The 19,508-nt window shown below is 37.0% G+C and overlaps 1 protein-coding gene across 1 annotated transcript in view; it reads right to left on the reverse strand.

The window, feature by feature from the left end:
* Positions 1–19,508, reverse strand: part of LOC141960443 (serine-rich coiled-coil domain-containing protein 1-like) — a 133,959-nt gene that overhangs the window by 34,907 nt on the left and 79,544 nt on the right. Inside the window, exon 5 of the mRNA XM_074905942.1 lies at positions 9,547–9,637. Coding sequence (XP_074762043.1) covers positions 9,547–9,637 — 91 coding nt within the window. The remainder of the gene's footprint in view (positions 1–9,546; positions 9,638–19,508) is intronic.

The raw sequence follows: 19,508 nt of genomic DNA on the forward strand, positions 1-19,508 counted from the left end.
TAATACTGATGTTATTCTCAGCAGGTGTAATGCATTGTCTTTCGCAGAAGCTACTGGAGTGGTGGCAAGCAGGTGCTTTGAGAAACTTTCACTTTAAAGCTGCTCCCTATAGGAAGGGTTGCATTGAAATCAGGTGTGTGAGGAGGAGATGGCCGGGCATCACTCACTTCAGGTCAGATTGAACAATCCTAAAATAAGATTTATGTCAATTTGTTCCTTTGGCAAAGAAAGGTGTATGATTTCCTTCTTACAACATACTGCAGAAAACTAGCTAAGCTATACAACCCAAAAGCACAGAATTCTTCAGGGGGTCTCTGAGAAGCCAAAACATTCTCAGGAAGCCCATGCACTCCTTGACTGCCCTTCTAAAGCTGAAACTAGGCTGCAACAACTGTCAGGGCTTACTTACCTGCATGACATTTATTTGTGAATTCCTTCCCCCTCATCAAGTTGAAGGTAAAACCAGAAATAATAATCGAAAAAATCCAAACAATATTAAGTATTTGACAGAATCCTCACAGGAACAAAAGAAGGGACAACAGGCTCTCTCATCGCAAGAGACTCAGGTACAAGACATATAACAATAAAGTTAACTATTATTTTCAAACACTACAGTAGATATGACTCAATCTTTGAGTAATGATGGATAGTAGGTACAATTTTGGAAAGATTTTAAAAGTAATTTAGTTTTGAGCCCAGGCTTTAGCTGATGAGTATGGTGGGCTTTTGCAGTATTTTTTCCTGCTGTTATAAAGAAACCTGTATTTTGCTTTGGCATTTTTTCAGCAGAAGGAAAGACAAAAATAACAGGAGCAGTAACAGTAGTAGAAACACCAGCAACAGCAATGTTGCAGTCTGCTCCACTTCCAATAATGATGTATGAAGAATCACAAAATATAACATAATTGGCCTCTAAAGACTGTAATGACTCTAGTTACTAATGCAGCTCCATCCCAATGGTATCTTATGTATCTCTCAGACTTTAATGCCAAATCCCTGTGACTATGGAAGTACTAGTTTCTACGTACCACGAGCAAATTAATGAATACAGACTACGGTAACACTGGAAATTTGCATCAAAGAACCCAGCTCAACACGGGAGACCTAAACGTAGGTTTTAACTACTAGACTACCCTTAATTTCTTTACCTAAGAGTAGAGCTACGAGGAACCCAGAGATAAATACTTCAAAATGTCAAAAGCCATCACTAACTTACACTTTTTATACACATACTTTTTCAGTCTGACCTTGAAGTAGGATCACTGAAGAAGTTGTATAGAAAGTGCAGTTGTTTTTAGATAAACTGTCATGGATGTTCTGCAGAATATTTGTGAGCTCATAATTGTTCCTTTTATTCCCAAATCTCTTGGTTATACTCACAGAAAACTCTGAAGAAACAGCACGCTCCTCTCAAGTTTTCATCACGTTTCCATTTTGGCAAGACATCTAGTCCAGATCTTTGTAAACTCATAAAGCAGGAGAGAAAAGCAGCACTTGGCACCCTACTTAGTCCTTGCCATCTAAAAGTGCAGAATTGCTTTAAACAGGATGGTATGCTTTGATTTGTCATAATGTTTATGGTTACTTTTATTTTCTGCTTGCAGATATTATTAAAAAAGATATTTGATCTCAATGTATGTATAAAATCAAAGGAATAAAGAAAGGCAGTGTGTCTAATTTAATTACTGTCCTGGTTCTTTCAGTAAATGGTGGCTGAGCATACCAATATGAATGAGGATTTGTAACTAAACGTCACACTATAATTATGAAAGAGCAGGAAATTGAGATAGAGACTCTGAGTCTAATTGCTCCATGATAACCATATAAATGCATCTCACTCAAAGTATTCTTTCATGACCCTGGAGTTCAGGGCTGCTCTTTTGCCCCTCTTGTCTATTTATCAAGAAAAAACCTCTTGGCATCTATATCATGGCTGTGATGTTCTGTGATGCTGATCTTCTAACTGCTCCATTTAACTGAATAGGATTTACAAGTACGTATCAGTAATAAAATTTTTATCAGCCAGAAAGGAATCTAACATATATCCACCATTTGAACACAGCAATCCTTCACTGCTCTTCACACCAAAAAAAGAGCCAAATCTAATTCGCTCAAGAAACTGAGTATTTTCCTTGATCCATTGAGAATATTCAGCACAGGCCAATTATCTGTATCTCAGACATGTTTTAAACATATTCTGAAGGAAGCACAACTAGAAGCTAGTGCTACACGCCTCCTGTGGCTCATCAGCTAGGCTCATTCGCAACTCAACTTTTCAAGTAAAACACATGAAGTCTTTTAAGATAAAGTTAAATTGGTAGCAGTTCTGGAGGGATTTTTCCTCATTTAAAATTGGATTAAGATTACACCATTCACCTACATAAATAACAGAACAGAAACAGGACTCGGACTCTCAGTTTAGTAGTACTTTCCCAGAATATGGCTCCAGAATGCTGGAAGACTAACTTTATAGTAGCCTATGATTTCTATTTAGTTTCATTCCAATTTAATACTCCTTCTCTAGACATTATTTCTTCTTCTCCTTACTTTCAGTAACTTAAGCATCAACACTTCTAAGAACACACCTAGCCACAAGCATGCAATGGTTATTTTTGACTAACACAAACATGCTATTTTCATTTGATAATGCTACCTATTCTTTCACTGCAAAGCCCACAAAAATCCATTTCCCCCATGCCCAGTGCTCTTTCAGAAGCTGTAGATCAGTGTTAAAAGAGTTTAAAAGATGACAAATTTTATTTTATTTCCCTGCAGACCTTAAGTTACTCCATTACTGTGTCAGATTTATTAAACAATGCTTCGGGGAAAATGTGTAGCTTAGTACAAGAAGTCATTCTGAAAATACAAAAATCCCTCTGTTTCTAACTTTTCTAGCTACGGAGAAACTAGCTGCGTGTGACTCTCCGTTCTATATTTGAAAGCCATGATGGAAGTTGGATGTATGTGTGAAATCAGGCCACAGTTCTGGCTTGTGCTGCTCTCCCTTCACAAGAAGCTTCACAGATGAATAGCAAGCATTTACTCAGTGAGCCTTTTTCCCTTGCAAAACTAAAAACTAACATGAACTTCCCACTTTAATTGCTATTAGAATATCCTTCGTGGTGTAATTAATCAGCTTTTGCTACAGTTAATACTGCTTACTTTTTTTATTATCTTATTGTCCAGAATCTGTAAGGATAATGCAAGACGCTACCAAGTGCCTTTTTGACAGAGAGACAAAGCTCTGTTACTTTACCATCACAATCTTTATTTTGTTCAAAACCTGTAAATATAAACTGAACTGTTATGACACATTTCAAGCAGAAAACTGAAGGGATGCTGCCCTAGTTTAACCTGTTCTGTAATGTATACATCTCTAAAGGGGGCATCTGGGAATGGTGAAGCTTTCAAAAAAGTTCAAGGAGTTGCATGCCCAGTTCCAATTAAAAATCAAAATATGTCGTTGTTTTTAAACACAGAAACATAATTTGCTGCCAACGATACATTAATGAGTAAAGTAAAACATTCAAATTACCTAAGTATCTCTTCTCTGGTTCTAAGCTGTTGACTGACAAAAAAATACATATTTGGGTTCTTTTTTTCCTATTCTCTATTTAAAGGCAAATTAAAAACACTGAAAAATCTGTTTTTCTTGCACTAACAAACATAAATGGATTACACGAACACTTGAAGACAACTTCTGCTTGGGAGCAGGAGGTCTGCTTTGCTAGAAATCTCGGGAAAACATCCAGCAAGTGCCATTTGCCCCTTTTGAGTTTCTGTGCCAGTGACACTGCCTGACAAAACAAGGTACCATCTAACCAGACAAGAGCAGTGCTCGTGCCAGAGCTCACTGCCCAGGCACGCTGCCCTCCGCAGAAACTGATGGCTTCTGACAAGAGCCACCCTTGGCTGGGAGGACTGGCCCCATCACCAAAGAAGGCATCCTGCAACCCCCCTGCTTCGGGCATGCCAACAGTTAATGCTTTTGGCTTCAATGAATCCCAGCTGATCCACGATAGCTAAAGGGCTGGCTTTCAGTGTTTTGCTGTCAAAACAAGTAGTGTAACTTCTAAATACAGCATATTTCTCTATTTCCTCATTACATTTAGGTGAAGTTTCACATTTCAAAAGCAAGCAAATTTCTTTCTGTTTTACAGTTTGTAACTACCTGTGGTAATGACCCACTACCAGCACTGATTTTTTTTTTTGTACTTTAATAGCATTTGTATTTGTCCTACTCCTGGTGAAAAAAAAGACAAAACAAAACAAAAAAACCTCCCCAAAACACTGAAGTGGTTTCAACTCAGCTCAGCACTCCTACCCTCCATTAAAAAATTAATAAAAATAATTAGTACATTTAATTAATAGACACAGGAAGAGTTCCAAACCCACCACAGAATTTTCACACAGTTTGCTCATCACATTCAAAATAACTCAGCAACTACCTAATTAATATCATTGGGTCATTACACCAACACTTGGCTGGCTACTGATGGCAACTGATCTGCAGGCTATCTGAATTTAAAAGAAATACAACAAAAATTCCTGACTTTTACTTTAAAAAAAAAAGTGCACTTTTGTTGGTGAGGCTGCTAATAGCTTATGTAAATATATTGCTAGAAGATCAACATCTGATATGTTGACTGTAATTTGACTTTTAAATAACTATGTTTGAATTGTGCATCCATCTCAAAAAACAAAACACTATTTCTACCTTGCCCTACGAAGTCTGCAAAACCCATAGAGCTATCCATCAAATATTTTTTATTTTTTTTTTTCAGTGAAAAAGCAAATATTTGTATTGTTATATAGTACTCTAGCCCAAAGCACTGTTTTGGATCTCACTAATGTGCACTAAATAAAAACTACATAATACAAACACATAACGATGGTCAGAGCCCACACTTTCCAACCACTTCACAAAGATGTGCCTCTCCCTGCTCATTACTGACAGTGCTAAGTAGACACTATATCACAGCATTACATTTTAAACATAAAGAGCATCTATTTAATAACCATTTTTCTGGTTTTTATTAGGTATACACAAGCGTTACATCATAAGAGTGATACTACTATATCAGAACTTCACATGTTCATTCCTTTCAGTTATATTAACATAAAGCTATACCAAGAACAGGCCTTTCCTTCTCAACAACCACAAATAGAAGAAAACATATATAGGGCATATAAGCGTCATTGCCAGGATGTCAAAAGTCATTTTGGCAAGTCACATATACTGTTTTTATTCATAAACCTTGAGCAAGTACCAAAGCATGTACTACCACATTCATAGAATTAAGCACACACTTAAAAAGCTTCTAGCAGAGATTGTCTTAGGTTTGAACAAAATGTGCCCTATCCCTGAAACTGTTTGGGTTTTAGGAGATGAACAATATTTAGATGGATGCTAAAGTACGCTTTCATATCTCCACTTTAAATTCTTTTTTTTTCCAGAAAATAAGGCAAATAATTTCAATTCTGAAATATGCTGGGTGAAATAACTACGCTTTATATATATGTTGGATCGCTGCTTTACAGATGAGGCTGAGGCATTAAATCAAAAATGGCTAAAGCTCCGGCTGAAGACAAATCTCTTCCAAAAATTATAGGGAGCTACATTATTCAAAACTATTCCGCAAGCATTCAAGCAACAACATGATGGATGTGGCAGGCCAGTCTGAGTACACAGCTAATCAATATTGCACTTGTGAATAGTCACTGCGTAGCGTGGAGCCTGATGGGGAGATGACACACGCATGTGTTCAATATTCGGCACCATGAGCAGTCCCCCCGACTTCAGATGGACCACTCACTACAAATCCCAGCTACAAACATACATCTGTCTAGAAAGATACCGGAGTATCAGTTTTATGACACCTATGGCAAATAGTTAAGAAATTACAAAAGACCTTGGATATCTATGCCTTTGTGAACTTTTAGAAAAGGCTACTATTACTGCAGTCATGATTTAGTGACAACACTAACCATACAAAACCAAGTATTTGGTTTTTCAATAGGCTATGGCACAGCACAAGCACAAAACTCACCCACATTAATGTGCATTACTTGAATAAATTCCACACTGCTTATATCACTGAATATAAAGGTCTTCCTTATACATTTGAGTAATCAATACTTGGAATCATATACGTCATGTTTCACCAGGGAAAAGGAAAATGAATGAGATTAAATTAATTCTGTCACTTTCTATAAACCAGCAATGGCTTCCCGCTACAGAAACCACTAACTTCATTATTTTACAACAGGAAATCAACGCTGTAGCATATTTTAAAAGTCTAATTTACTTGGAGTAATAAAAAGGCACCCTCAAGGCTCATCATGTATGTCATATTATGCTTAGTTTTAAACATTCCAGCTTAAGAGCAGTATGCAAAAATCTCAGCAAATCAAGTTGATTAATATTTTGCATTTGTATGCAGTAGTGCTCTCCACTCACCAAGTAGTATATAAATATTATTTTATTAAATTTCAAAACAATTGTGTTAGGTGGGATAATGAAATATCTGTCTTACATTCTTTATCTTGGCAATAAAGCCTTTAAAACAGACGCAAAAGTAGTAAATTAATGCAGTAAACTCATTTATGGACAGAAGGTCAGGAATGAGGGAATTCCAGTCTTCTGTAGCTGTGCTAAGACTAGCAGGGCACAGAAATCTACATTGAAAATAGAAGCATAAAGTTTGCAGGTATCTCGTTATAGTGAATTGCATGGTTAAAGAAAAAGTTAGGGATATTTTTTATTTTTCCAGTACTCATCAGGGTTCATAGTGCCTTTTTGCAGAAACCCTGTTTCATGAGGTTGCTGCTGGAGGGCAACCAGCTCATTAGGAAAAAGCTGAGAGGACAGAATAAGAGCACAAGTAAAAAAAGAGTTGAAGTAATAAATTAAAAAAAAAAAAAATCACAAACAATGAAAGAGATAACAGAGTGTTTCTAGCTTTAATGTTTTAATTAATACAGCATTACACTTTCTGGAACAATGTCTCCTTGCCTGCCAATTGGCTCCTAGCTCATTTTTTAAAACTCACTCCTTAATAGCCATTTCTCCCAGAAATCCTTCCAATAGTATCTTATTTTCAATTCATAAGTGGTCACTAAAATTATGGTAGTTCGATACAATTATTTTGTTAATTTATTATTATATTGTCAACTTCTGTAGAAAGTCAAAACCACATATCCTTACCCTAGCAAATACTCTTCAACCACAGCAGTTAAAAGCAGAAGCTATTGTAAATTGGGCCTTAACTAACAAGTCTCTAAAAAGTCTAGTCTCTAAAAATCTAGAGCTCCTAACGGCAGTTAAGAGACTTTTTCAATTTGCCATTAACCAAACTATCAATTGTATTTATTAACTGTGGCACTACAAGTCAGAATTTCTATGCTTCAATGATACGTCTTGCTGCACACAGCCTCCTAACCAAGGAATATTGTGATATTCAAGTCAAAGACATGATGTTAGCCCTTGTACTCATGTAACTTATCATTTTAGAGATTTTCATAGGTCTTGAAGAATAGGAACTTGCCTGATTCAGTAGTTATACTTCTAACATCCAAAGAACTGAATTTTTTTCCAATTACACCTCTTCATATTTCAATATATTTGTTAAAATACTGAACGGAACTTGTTTTGGAACATTGCCCTCTGTAGTAATTCCCCACAGAATTCCTTATAAAGAGACAAAGTGGAGCACAAGCAAATTGTAATATGGCTTTAGAACTGATGGTCTTAACCAAATAAATGCAATAATCAGCATCAGTATTTAGAACATCAAGAGGATTTTTATTGCACTACAAATAGTCACAGTAGTGTTGATAACTTAGACTTCCAGAAGAGATCTTTCTGTTTTAAAAGGATCTCATTTGCTCTGGATGATGAGCCAAGAACAGAAAGATTATGTGTCATATCACATCTCTATCTTAATTACTTTTCTATCAAATATAATGTCATTTGGACATTATGAACTTAGCTGTTCCAGAAGCTGCTCCAAATCTTTATAATAATGTACTGGACATAACTTTTACATCACTGTTAACTCAATGTTTTATAAATATAAAAAAGAAGGAAAACACAGGTGAGGGTAAGAGCAACATGTTAGGGAAGTTTATTTATGGAAAATGATTCTGCCAATTAATTTGTTTCCAACAAGTCCAGGGAATGAACAAGTCTAAGACACTATGATTTCTTATAAAATGTAATGCTTGCTTTTGAAGCTTTTTGACCCACATTTCTTCATCCATGAGTTGACTTTTTGTAACCAGAGTAAGAGAGTTATTCAGTACTGGCTGGAAAGGGCCTTTTCTGTACAGTTTATTTGTTGCATTCTAGCTCCCAGTAATTTAGGACATTATGATCACGCACATATTGCCGCTACAACCTTCCATACTCTCTACTTTGCTCACTACCAAATAAAATGGAACGGATGTTTTATCCTGTAAGTGGATATGCAAACAGATTTAAAAAGTACAATATAATGGTTAAATAGAATTATCATAGATATAATTCAGATAACTCAAATATATGCACAGAATTATCATACACAGAACATTTGAAACAGAAGCATAATTCAAGCAGTTTCTCTGTAACCATTGCTAAATGTGCATCAAAGTGGAGACCAGAACTGAAGATGGTGCACACCGACAGGCACATGTCTCATGAACGCCACTTCCACACGAGTGTGTAACAACGCGCACTACAGTTACCTATGTCAGTGGGTGAAGAAAGAGGGGTCAGAAAACAGCAGGTAGAAGAGAGGGTGAACATTACTGCTGCTTAAAAGCACGTCACTGCCATAACAGAGCATCACAACAGAGTACAGACTCAGAGCTCTGTTATCTACAAACCTCACATACATTTTAAGTCTCTCCAAACCCTGTGGAGTTAGCAGGACTTTCTTCCTGTTCATGGACTAGGCCTACGCTGTCCCACATCACAGCCAAAGGAAATGCAGGATTCCCCACTGCAGGTGCCACGACTTACCAAGACCTTATATAATCCTACTATAAAATCATTCTGAACACACCATGATTTGACCTTGGTTACTGCTATTAATCAAGGCAGTGCCACAGTGCCTTACCAACCATGAGAGAAAGGATTAAGTTACACTCATGTCTCAAGTCAAACCCTTTTTATTGGAAGCATATTATTCCAGCACACACAAAACAGTCTCACAATTATATCAGCAGTGGTCTTTTTCGTAACTGCCTGGGGTAGGCAGCAGTTGTTTTAAGTATCTAGAAAATCAGATGTGCCTGCCCTTGGTGCTGGAATTCTTCTGTAGCTGTAAACATCACTTCCTTTTCATAACTGACCATACGAAATCCAAATGCACTATAAAAAGTATCTTTCTGTTAAATGGCAAACATGGCAAACACATTTAGAAACAACACTACAAAATGCATACTACTTTTTCCCTTCCAAAAAAATTACTTTTTTATTTCCAAACAATTACACTGAGTACATTTATATTATATTTCTAGAATCATAATATCTTGCTGAAAATATTCAGTATTTATCTGACTTACCAGAACGATGGTGATGTTCTTCTAGGAACTCCAAGTCAAGCATTAGGTCATCTTCATCCAACTCACAGGAACCCAAGTTATTCAAAACATCCTAATACATAATAAAAAAAAAAAAAAAAAGGCATCATTTAGACAGATGTGTTAATCAAACTGTTCTGCACAAAATAATGAGCAATTAGATCTGGGAAATATGTTTAAGCAGGAGCTACAAAAAATATTTCTGCTAACATTGGACCGGTGAAAAATGGATGAAACAACTGTCTGACTAGAAATGTATCCATCACCATTTGTTGTTTTTACAGGATCTTGAATATTTAAAAAAAGAAACCCCAAAGTACAAATAATACCATCTATATAACTCTTTTTTTTTTGTGCTGTTGAATGATGGGGTTTTGTCTTCAAAGTTTAATAATAACTTTTTATGAAGCATAAAAATATTATTTTTAGCACAACATAAAAGTATCAGTACTTGTTTTTCATTAAATTTTGGAATTCTAAGCACTGCCTGCCCTTACCAATATACTCTGAAGAGAGATTTACTGTTCTATTTATCCAAGGGATAAAGAGACACAAATTTATGATAAACAGGAAATTCAGGCATGAATGATCAATTTATGAATTTTTAAGTATTACGGTGGGTGGCAAAGGCTTACACAGACAAAGAAAGCCTGACTAAATGTGGTTGCTCAGGTCCCCATTCCCTTTTTGTGATTCAATTTGTTTCCCAAGTTTTAACCAGGGACAGCTAAGGCAGGCTTGTTCAATGTATCCTCTGGAAAGTCAAAAAGGGGTGGGGGGTTTGCAATCAAAATAGAGCAAAGTAGTAGCTTTTTGCACTGTGTTTTTCCCTACGGGATTAGCTTCTTGAAGGATAAAACGACTAGTTATGTCTCAGGTAGACATCTTTACTCTGTAAAATCAGAGTACAGCAATATCACTATTTAGGCTTTGTTTGAGGTCATGAAACGGTGTTCAGCTCAGTCTTTGCAAAGCCCTACCTGGACAACCAGTGCCTGTAGCCAAACACAGGAATGACAGTCAGTCTCGGAGAAGACGCACTGCCAATGGGGTATAGAGCTGCATGCAGGGAGCCCCAGCTGAAGAAAACCTCTCCTCTCTACCATCCAGGGAGAAACAGCAGCATGGAGAAGGCAACCCACACTGGGACAGTTCACTTTTTTTTGTACACTTTCCTACACTCACCACAGGCAACTTTGCCTTATTGCCTCATTTTCCAATTTTTTTCTACCAACATAAAGCTGCTATAGTCAATGTATTAAAAGAGATTCTCCATTTTCTTTCCATGTGTATTTCATTCTATAGTCATTTCTTTTGACCTGATAGTGTAAGTCACCAACAAGTCACAATCAAAGATAATTCATGCATTCTCCAGCTGGCATTTTGTTTGCAAATCTGCAAGTGATATTGCAACAGGCTTAATTCTTCGGTTTGTTCACAGCAAAAAAAGTCAGTAGATCCTGCATAAGGTGCTGGCACCCCACACATCTCACATGCTCCCAGAACAAATGTAACCCACAGAACACTGGAATTCTGTGTAGAAGACAACAGGTGATCATCCCAAAGAGACATTGAGATGTCTGTGAGGTATAGCAATCTGATGTACAGAAAGTAGATAAACATAACAGGAGTATACATTAAACTAGCAAAAGCTCTCCCTGACTTCAGTGCCAATCCTATTTTTTTAATGGTCCTTATGATTCTTTGAAGAATTACCCATCCTTACTAGATAACCATGCTTATTCACACCCACAACCTATTCAACCCTTTTGAGTAATTATTTTTTCAAATTCTATTTTATACTCTTCCACAAACAACATGCAGGCAACACAAGGACTTTTTCTTGTATTCTTTCCCTGACTTACCACGAACACAAGAAAACCTCTTCTGAGATACAGAACCCACGGCTAATGCTGTTGCTATACCTACAGATGCCACACACAGAAAATGACAATTGTCAAGTGCAGAGACCTCCACACAAGCAGTGAGCAGCACTGTACAGGAAGAAAATACACATCACATGAATATCAGAGTGACATCAAACACGTATCATCTTATTCCCTGTATCTTAACTCAAAGAGCTCCTGACAAGCCTTCGCCATAGTGACTGTTTCTTTCCCTCATGCCAGCAAAAATGTAGATGTTCAATAATCAAATTATTTATTACTATACAATATAAAAACATAAAAATGAAACATGAAAATGCAATATGCAGATACATTCTGTCAGGTACCTGATGCTTACATAGACACAAACTTCTCTAGTCTGGATATGCCTGAACACTTAAACCCAAACTAAAACTGGTTTACTAAAAATTTTTAAGAAAATGTGTGCTCTATTAAATGGCACAATGCACATTGTTCAGTGTTAGAGATAACCTAAATCTTAAATAACTTTTGAATCACCATTGGAGCTAGTGAAACACTGAAGATTGAAAATCTCATTTAGGACTTATGTGTATCCTTCAATACCTCAATATCTTTCAAAATAGTAGCAGCAAGACACTTCGAAGATTTGTTCTCTGTTCTTTTTCACAAATTCCAAGAGTACTGCCTGGTATGACTAAAGTATCTTCAGTCTAACGGTTATTACCAGCTGTATTTCAGATGGAGAATCAATAACTATGGCAAATTAAGAGCAGATGAACACAAGGAAATGATGTCCAAACAAAGGAACAGTTTTGGGGTTTTTACTCCCTTTTTAAATTCAGACATTATTATGCACTTGAGCTTGATCAAATGGTATATTAGACTACTTAGAGAATACGCAACATACCTAGTCTATATACTGTTTTATTAAATGTAAGAAAAGCATTTTGGTGACAAAGTCCAGAACAAACCCTGCAATTTTTAAGCAACACCAAAAAGGTTTTCATGCCACTAGAGGCAAAAAGTAAAAAGGTTGAAGTACACAAGTTTGTTCTGTACCTTAAAATTGTCATGTATATTACAGTTGATTAACTGAACCCATACCGATATTAATGCTAAGCATCCTCTGATGAGCCATACCAGTAGTAACGAGCATGACTAAGCATCTCCTACATCTTGTGCGGTAACTTACATGTGGTCTGAAATCTTGGGAGACTTCCTGCAAAAACATAGTGATTCACAGTCTTCATCAAAAAACAGATTCTATTAGACTGGGAAAAACAAACACAACCGAACAGAACCACAGTTTTCTAAACTGAATAAACTCCACCAGGTAAGATGGACCAAAAGGAAAAAAATTGTAGACAACTCTCCCACTACAATATTATTGTTTTTCAGTCAGGTCTTCGCTTCCAATAACCTTCAGAGCAGAGGCAAACCATGCTCCATCTATCCTCTCTGTCCTTTGGGGTTGATGTGCACCCTGCTCCTTACAGCAATATCTGTTTGTCCACATGAGCTGAGAGCTCGAAGCTACCTTCCCAATGCACCTGCAACCCCCTTGCCTTCCCTTTCCTACAGCCTCTTCAACTGTACCAACAAAGTAGGCAAGATAAAGTGACAATGAAAAGCTCTCAGGTTTATTCTTCTCAGAAGTACCTCCACCAAGGAAACAGTCTCACCCTTTCCCCAGAAGTTCACTTGTTGTTTATTAAGGGGACAAACCACAGAACTGAGAAAATAAACATAATCTGTACAACAGTTCAAGCTGCTTTTGGTAACTGATAATGGCTGTAGCAGAACAGAATGCTAATCGAAGAATTGCATTGGTAACTCTTCAGTAATAATTTTCATGTTTAAAATTCTTTCAGCAATAAGAAGTATGAACTGCTGGTTTTCATCCAACAGCTAGGCATCTCACTCAAAGCTCACTGTCACAAAGTCACAAAACTCAATTTAGTTGTAACCAGGCCCACATGCTCTCAATATTCTTAAGAAATATGACCTAAGAATTGTTTTATTATCTAAAGATACACCATGATTTGGTATGGATATAGTTCAGAAACAGCTGAAACATCACAGGGATAGAGATGTATTAGACATAAGTTCCTGTCACCCAGAGGGTGTGCATCTGGAGAGTAAGTTTACTCAGGGTTGCTGAAAGGGGCCTCCTTGCTACATTAGTTCCCTCCCTATCTCCATCTTTCTCTCTTACCAGCTTCCCTTCAGTCCTTTTCCAGAATAGTCAAATATTTAATTATTTTTAGACCTGTTCCAGCTCAGATGCTACAACACTTAAAATCAGATGGAACAAATAAAAGCAGCTTTAGTAGCAAATACATATAAAGTGCCCAACATACCAGGTCTCATCTACTATTAGGCTTAATCAAACAACAAAAAGTAAATAACATTTATTTAGGAAGCCCCCTCTACTATTTGGCTTTTTTAATTATTATTCCAAACAATCAACTTACACATAGAAATACCTGGTGAAATTACTGCTTACAGAATTACAGTATTCTCCTCTAAAAATTTACAACTCTGGTATTCAAAAATTACAATAAAACATACATATGAATATACAAATCCATTAAAGGATATTATTTTGTTAAGCAGTGCAATTCAATTCCAAAATGGACCTAGCAAAACTGTATCAACTGCACAATATATATAAACTAAGAAGGGTAAATCCATGTAGAATTCAATATTTACAAGTAATATGCAAATTCAAGATGAATAATTTGGTTTAGGTGACAAATCTGTCCATTTGAAACAGCAATCAATAGCACCAATCCAAAGATTCATTTCTTGATGTTTTCACACATTTTTAATCTAGACTTCTTGCTCCCATACCATTGAAATAATAAGTAACTGCAAGGTTCTGAAGGCAGCAGACACAGGTTCTCTGTCACTACCAGCATCTCGGGAGAGTTGTAGATATTATTTTGTAATTTTATTCTAATTAACATGCAGTCCCTAGTCAATATGATGTTCAAAGACTCCTGTTTCTTTTTCATTTTCTATGCTGATATCTTGAGGGAAATTCAGCCCTGACAAATTTTGCTTCCCTGAGCAAGGAGATGCAGAGTATTTTTCTGACCAGTGAATTTGTATATCCACACACAGGTTGCCACTGGAGCCTGGCATTTTCCAGTGCTTTTCAGGGTTCTTTTACACTGGCAGACGAGATTTCCATTTCCTTAAATTATAGTGATACTGCAAGAAAATCTTGACTATTGCTTGGAGATTGTTCGAGACCTTTGAGAACTTGAAGTCCAGAAAGCAATTTAATGAAGCTACAACACTGAAGCACTGACATATTTGCAATTACTCAATTCATAAACATTGCTGTCAGACATAAATGGCTGAAGATCGTATTCACAGAAGTCACTGAAAGTTAACTTGGGTTATACATACATTGATATCACTTTATCATCTGAACTTGAAGATATTGACTAAATTTTGACTTTAATGTATCTTTTGATCAAGCTTTCCACCTTTGCTCAGCAAACTATTTTTCCTGGAAAGCTTTTTGTCCCTGTGCTTCCTCTGATGCATGTCTGTGCAAAATATGCGCCACTGCTGCAATTCCAACTGAGCAGATGAGCTTTGGTCACAGGCCTCCCTCTCTGAAACGCTGTTCTTCATCATCCTCTATGTTGTATACAGATGCATTTCTCCTTGAGAAACTGTAATCCTGCTTCACTGACACTTTAGACTGTATCAGGAAAGCCCTAAAAAATCCAGGGGAATAATTTCTTGAAGCTGTTTTTTTCCACTGACATAACAGTCCATGTCTCATTTCATAAGTGATTTTGTGGCAATCACTGGATTTTCAAAGTAATTTTTAGAACCACAAAAACAAAATTTTAAAAACCCACTTTTCAAAAAAATGCTTTGGGTTCTGTTTTGTTTTCCTTTCACCCTATGTTCGCCTCTAGACATCTTCCTGATCATCTTCCTCTGTGTTACTGTTCTTAACTACTTTCAATACAGACTGAATCAATACAGGTTCCATACGAAAATAAAGATTTTCATATCTTATTGGGGGGTTGGGGTTTTTTTTCAAAATATAACATTTTAGTGTTCATACCTCCCCACTGAAATTATGTACTAAATGTGGTTTATAAAATCCCTCTCAGAGAAAAACAGCCCAGTATTGCATGTGTAACAGTATGTTACCATTTAATATTACAGATTGCTTTTTCTCCTCACTATAGAAATATAAGTGGGGGGCTATTTCAGATCAATGTTTTTGCAAGAGCACATAGAAAACACACTCTAGGGACAATAATTCGACTCTTTTGTAAAGTCATATGTGTGACAATTCACCTGTATCTACTCAGGGTCACTGCATATCTGATGCTGGAAAAGATCAGAATTAAATACTTATTTCAAGTCTGAAATTATTTCTAGAGATTGCCAAAAGATAGTACTTCATCAAAATTGTATTCAGCAAAGGAACATGGCATACAATCAGCATAAGAATGAAAACTGAGATATACTCAAGGAAAAAGAAAGACCTTGAGCTATTTAAAGTAATGTTAACTCTGAGAACCGTACCTGAATAATTCATGGACATAATGAAGTATTTCCCCTTCTGCACTCTCCCACACACTTCAAAGGGAAAATGAAAGTACACAAAACCCAGCAAACAGAAAAACCTTTAAAAACAGAGAATCCCTGCCAACAGCCTAAAAACCTCTGTATCAGATATAAAGCTTACGGATGCCTTTCATATACCAAGAGCAGCTTAAAAGCATTCTTTTTTTCCTGAATAGCACCACCCAAAAAGCCTATTATTCCCTACTTGAATAAATGAGGGACTTCAGAAAAGAAAAAAATAAATCTTGTAACGTTTGGTAAGAACATTTTCTGTAGCTAATGTGTGGAAATCCATTTATATTATAAATTAATGTGCCCTTAAGAACCAAAGACAGAAAATTATCAGTGGAGGGAACTGTCTAACTATAGAGCTCAGATCCATCATACTATTCTTCAAAATATTTTTTTGCATGCATGCTTTCGGCTGTGTAAGGAAAGCACAGTATTTTCCATCCTATTCTTGTTTCTGCCCTTTTGATTCTCTGTGCATTAAATCAATGTCTGCAATGATGCTCCTTTTGCCTGAGTGATTATAACTAATGGACTCTCGTAATAGGTCTCAGTTTGCACTCACCCACACAGGGCTCATTCTACCACAGTATGGTCGGCTCGCTGAAGCCACAGAAGTGTAACACTGCAAAGCCCAAGCACCACTGATGGCAGGAACAGAAGTTGACCATGCTCCTGTCCAGCCACAGTGTCAGCCAAGATCAGACGACAGGGAAAAGTGGCACCTACCTTCAGAAGTTCACAGGCAAAAGCATTCAAGCAAATATTGTGTTGATGTATAGCACCAACGTTCACTCCCTCCATCTTAAGCAGCTTTTCTATCATTGGGACAGCATGCATAGGGATCATAGGGTGGGTGCTTTGACACCCAGAAGCCACTAGCCCACCTCCCACTGCAAACCGCCAAGGGATTCTCTTCCTACATAGCATCTGTAGATGCTGCCAGTTGGTCTTGGATACATCTACTGCTGTTTAGTGATCCAAACACTACAATACTGGTGAGGGTAACATGCAGCTGAAAGCCACTGGTTGGCAGCACTGATCACAGCGCAATTGTGTAACCTGCCTCTAAAAGAGCACCTGTGAATGCCAGTGGAGTCATCTTTGCAGGAGTAACCAAAGACATACTTAGCATTTGCTTGTCTTGAACGCATACATATGCACACTAAAATGGAGGGGCAATAGCCGATGTTTTTGTAACACAGCAATGCCACTAATAGTGTAACCTGTAACAACATACAAGTACTTTATAATACGGCTAAGCAGAGGTATATAAATAACATGCAACTCCAACAACTCAAACAAATGGTGGCATACTTGCACAAACAATGTACTGGAAAACACACAAGCAAAAAAAACAAAAAAAAAACAAAAAACAAACAAACAAACAAACAAACAAAAAAAAACAAAAACAAAAAAAAAAAACCAGTAATATGACAACAAAGGTGGTATAACAGGCAGGAAAGGTGTGTGATAGAACCAGAATTAGTCCTGGTCCCAAAACTATGATGACCCGTAGCAGAGGCAGATAGGGTCCTCTCCCTTTCCTTTTGGAGAAGAGGCTGAGAAGCACAAAACCACCAAGTATCTGTGAGCACAGATGGGGAAGGAAGCAGCAGCACACTGTGGCTCCAGTTTCCAACACCTGACAGCACAGGAGCCTGGCCCCACCAGCTTCAGTGAGGGCAACAGCGAGGACAATCATCACTGGTACGCACACACCAGCAAAACTGGCCTGCCTTGTTTGTCAGACTGCTCAACAGCCCCACTGCAACCATCTTTAATTCCTACACTTACATGCACATACGTGTATGTGCATACACTCACTTGCAACACAAAGGCCAGCTGCACAGACAAACAGCTTTCAGAGTGCTGGGAGGTAACAGGCATTTAAGATTTAGCATCCTCTGTGCATCTATTAAAGGATTCTAATAAATCCAGGTTCAAGTCAACCCTAGATAAGGATCAGCTCTTGACAAAGCTGATGAAGACAGCAATCATCCAACCTTGAATTTACTACCTAGCAAAAGAATACCAAAGTAAAAACCACATTTTAAAAGTGTACAAGCTTATGTGCACCAGAAAGCTTGAGATCCGAGTCTGTGAAGAAAAAAAAAAAAAAATCATTTCAGATAGACATATTTTGCTGACTCTTTGCTGTTCTTTCAAATAATTCTAGAGTGCTCAGATTCACTTTGGTTCTAAACAGAATCAAGACAATTGGATTTTCTGTGTTCAAAAGAAAAAAGTGTATGTTTTTCATACATCAATCTATAATTTCATTAACAGATTCCTAGAAAAAAAAAATCTTCTGTTAAGAAAATATGAAAATACAGTCAAAGAAATGCAATAAAGCTTACAATGACCAAATAAAGCCTCCTTTAATAGATTTTCTTTTTCCTCCTCACTCATACACACATATGCTTTCCTCCCAGCAGAGGGATACATCTGCAACACATAATTTGCGTTGTGGATTAGTTAATGCTTTTACAGCTTTTGTAATAGGCAAAGCGCTATACAAGCATTCTAGTGCAGTCATTATCATCATATAGCTTTGGGAAAATTTTCACATCTCATGTGCCAGATTTTTCTGCCAAACACAGAAAAAGCTCCTTGAGTATCTCTACCCTGCATTTATATAGGATATAATTTAGACCATTCTGTGATGTTTATTTGCATATACCTTAGAGATGTGAGTACAACAGGTTATTCAACACATGGATTGGTCAGGTAAATTTTTCCAATATCACTTGAGTTAAACACGTAACTTATGGCTAAACCCTTTGGCAACTAGAAACTACTGGCTATGTCCTGACAGCACCCAAGTCAATACTTCAACCAGTACCTAAAGGGTCAAAAATTGCTTTATGACCCCTAATCAATCTTCAATTTCATTTTTGCCTTTTCTTGGCCAGTAGTACACAGAGAGAGGAAAGAAGAAAAAACAAACCAAAAAAAGGGTGAGAACCTGGCTGCCAAAAAAAGAAACATTTAAATTCAGGGGATACAAGAGGGAGAACCTTAGCATTTATAATCTTGATAAACCAGTACCACTCCCTAAGTGGCAAACCATGGCAATCTCTTTAAAGAATATTATTCTTCTGACAAACCACATCAGAACAATTCTTCCTCTTCCACCACCCAGTACCAGCCACATTCATCTGGCAGAAACAGTTGAATTCAAGCCCTATTTCCCAAAACAGGACTAACATTACTTAGCACATGTTTTCAGTATTTCTGAAAAGCAATGCAGGAAAAGATACATATATGGTATCAAGCTCAAGACCTGATAGATTCTTCTTGCAAATAACCTCTCCCCAAAATGTCCCAGTTCTAGTTGTATCATCTATACTGTTGGTGTCAGTACTTTTGGATGCCTAATGAAGTCCATTTTATGACCTAAGCATTATTTTATTTATAAGAAAAGACTAAGAATTTGCTACATATGAAAAACTCAAAACT

Source organism: Athene noctua, chromosome 4 (genome assembly GCF_965140245.1).
Source record: "Athene noctua chromosome 4, bAthNoc1.hap1.1, whole genome shotgun sequence".
NCBI classification, from domain to species: domain Eukaryota; kingdom Metazoa; phylum Chordata; class Aves; order Strigiformes; family Strigidae; genus Athene; species Athene noctua.